Here is a 3,391-nt window from a genome sequence, read left to right on the forward strand (position 1 = left end):
TATATATATACATAGACATATATATATATATATATAAATAATAACACATATATATATATATAATGTGTGTGTGTGTGTGTGTGTGTGTGTGTGTGTCTGTGTGTGTGTGTGTGTGTGTCTGTGTGTGTCTGTTAGTAGCGACCAAATAGCAAATATCACAGAGCAAGTACAGCACTTCACCTACCTCTATGAGCTTGTGGAAGAGTTCGTGTGGTTTGATAAACCATCGATGGGAGATGATCACCTGACAAATACAAAAATAAACGTGAAAATTTATCAGTGTATGCATTAGCTTATTATCCTTCCCCATAAGAATGCCAATGGTGCGTGTACAGTACAGTTTTAAAAACGTAACGAAACTCGGTGGATGAGATTTGATGGCACTTAACACAAAGGTGTAAATTATTATTAAATACAGTACGTATACTATATTGAGCGTATCCGATGAGATTCGATTGTACTTGTGAGCATTGATGAATCATCGGATAAAAACGGCAAACATTGCAAGCACGCGTCACTACACGCTCGGCGATATTCTCGATGAATGATACTCACTCGCTATAAAGCACAGATTATTCCTGATATAATTCACCATCCCATGTGTATGATAGGCAAACAACACAGACTTGTGATAGGCGCATACTTAGGCCGAACCTAGCCAATCATAGGTAAAATCTGATAGTTTAAAATATCATAGGCAACATAGGGTTGCTCGTGCCTTCACTGGGCACCCAGAATTTTCTTATTACGTTGTTGTCTTTCTTATATATTTTCAAATACATAAATTACGTCGGACCCCCGATTACGTTAAAAAAAATGTCAACGAAAAAAAAATTCTAGGAACTGTGGTTATTTCCAGAGATTTTCAATATCGTACGTGCATACTGCAGCATTGGACCAATTAATGAAGTCATTACCTGGCTAGCAACAAACTTCAGTCGATCAGATTCGGCCGTACTATAGTCTGCAAGAGATCACAACGCGAGTCCTTCATAATCACTCAATCACGCAAATCCACTATCCCAACAACCATACACACATTCTCGATTTTTTCCCATATCGGCATAAATATAAATATATTCTCCACACACGTACCTGGTGTGTGAGGCTGTTAAAGTCCAGCATGCCGATTTCATCGTCCAAGAATTGGTAGCGCGAGTCCTTCATCGCCACACGCATAGACGACGAGAACACGGCATCCTCATTCTTGGCCCGTTTGCGCTTGAACTTGAGCTCATCTGTAGGGCAATGATAATACTTGGTATATGAATCGATCAATCGCGTAAGCTATGTGAATCGGTACACATAGGCGTCCATGCGCGCATTGATAAGGCGACCCTCGACCTGCACTTTTAGCAGCACGTGCTCTGCTAATAGAATGTGTATTTGACCTCGGTCATATAAACTCTTGTATCTGCCACACTCATATCCGTACGTTTGGTGTACACGCGTGCTTTCTGCAAACGTACCAGTATACTCAGCAAAATAAACCTATACTCTGTGCTCATGTATCCCACTCCAACCACACACACACACCACCCTGATGCTTGCGGCCCATCTCCTGTACCTCCTGCACGACACTCTATCAACTACTTATTGGAGATGGCCTTGATAGCACAAACCCACAAAACTATGTGCACCTCGTATTATTAGGCAGCGTATGCATACACCGCTACACAACCCTATGCGTAATACATATATATACCCTCATACTCGGTATAAAAATATTCTCATATTCTACAATCGGTTCACACTACAGCCACACCACACACATACCCTTGTGCTTGCGGCTCATCTCCTGTACCTCAAGCAGCACACGCTCTATCATTCGATCGATGGAGATGGCTTTCATTACAGTCTTGCCCTCCCGTATCTCAGTCACTGTATCGTCTGTGTGGGGGCCAGCTTTCATGGTCACCCAGAAGTCATTCAGTCTGTTTTCGAGGACGGAATTAGCGTGATTAGTTTAATTAGTTTATGTGCTTAGCCTGCTATAATAGAATGGATTGATAAGGTCAATTTCTATACTCAGCCTGATTGAACGGATTGTATCAGTTCGTTTCTTTTCCATAGCCACCCAGAAGTCATTCAGTCTGTTGGAATAGCAAGAAGCAGTACAGATACTCGTCATAGTCGCCCGGGAAGAATTTAGTCTATCTCGGATTGAGGGAGCCAGATCAATTACCAACCACAGTACCCACTACAAACGTCCAGTCTATCACATGCGAAGACTTAAGATCAACAGAACCACAGCCACTAAAAGGCAGATGAGGTCAACTCAACGACAAGTCAAACTGCGTGACAGGAAGTTTCAGAGGTATTACATGAAGAGCTTAGCGCAGCAACACAATGTCATATCGCAGATCAATACATCTCCGCACTTAAATTGAAATGTACATGGACGCTACATAGCGCCCACTCAGCGGGCAACCACATATCGTGCGCAAACTGTATTCGGGCGATTGCAAATTTTTGCAGAAATCACAATTCACTGAATTTTGGCATACAAACTGTCAGCTCGAGCTCCTAAAATCTTAACCCTAAACCCTAAGCCCTAACACCGGAACCCTCTTTAAGTGTGCTTACGCAGCTTCGGATTTCAGCCCAGCATTCACCATGGCCCTCGTATCGCTGCACACGTAGAAAGGGAAGGAAACAAGTGGTTTCAGATTAAAGTTCGATGTTGAGTAGGAACAGAAACTAATTTTATGCGTATCTTTCACTAATGTTAATACGGTCTATATATATCAAACTGTATAGCAGAGTCGTGAGCTGGGAGAGCGAAATGAAGAGTTGACTATGAGAGATGAGAGGCTGTATTTGAATTAAATCAGGTGGCTGAGGAGCGCGCCCGAAGGGAATGATGAGACAGAACCACAGTAACAACTGAAGTACTACAGCCAACCAGCTGAGTTAATTCCTAACTCGACTGCCCAAGTGCAGACGAGAGGCAAAATCTATACTAATATTCGGTTGCATTGATACCAGTGCATATTCCAGAACAAGCAGCAAGCACAGTACGGTACACATGCTTAGATAACTTGATGATACTGAGCCCTGCAGAGGCATCCGACTACATAAGTAGGGCGAGTACCAAGCATCCGCTGGTAGACATATACATTGCAATCGCTTCAATCTTCAGAGCGCACAAACGCCAGATGCCGCAAATAAAACTTGATAGAACACTAGTTTGAAAAGTAAACTATTTAGATATCAGACATCATTTCTGCATAGAAATTCTCAAATAAGAAAGCTACAAAAACCGACAGTCATGCAAACGTACACAGCGCAAATTCACACGGATTGAATAAACGGCATGACATTCTCCAACATATTTTCTGATATTAAACACACGAATACATAGGTATACAACATATATATATGTATATAT

General features: G+C 41.9%; 1 protein-coding gene across 1 annotated transcript; it reads right to left on the reverse strand.

Moving 5' to 3' along the window:
* Window positions 1-184: 184 nt before the first annotated feature.
* On the reverse strand, window positions 185-2,638 carry SARC_13611 (hypothetical protein; the record flags this gene model as incomplete). Its single annotated transcript, XM_014292258.1, has 4 exons — window positions 2,587-2,638; window positions 1,777-1,934; window positions 1,096-1,238; window positions 185-244 (listed from the first exon to the last, which is right to left on the reverse strand). Coding segments are annotated over exons 1-4 (393 nt in total), but the record flags the coding sequence as incomplete, so codon positions are not given.
* Window positions 2,639-3,391: the final 753 nt, after the last annotated feature.

This window comes from Sphaeroforma arctica (genome assembly GCF_001186125.1).
Source record: "Sphaeroforma arctica JP610 unplaced genomic scaffold supercont1.3495, whole genome shotgun sequence".
In the NCBI taxonomy this organism is placed as follows: domain Eukaryota; class Ichthyosporea; order Ichthyophonida; genus Sphaeroforma; species Sphaeroforma arctica.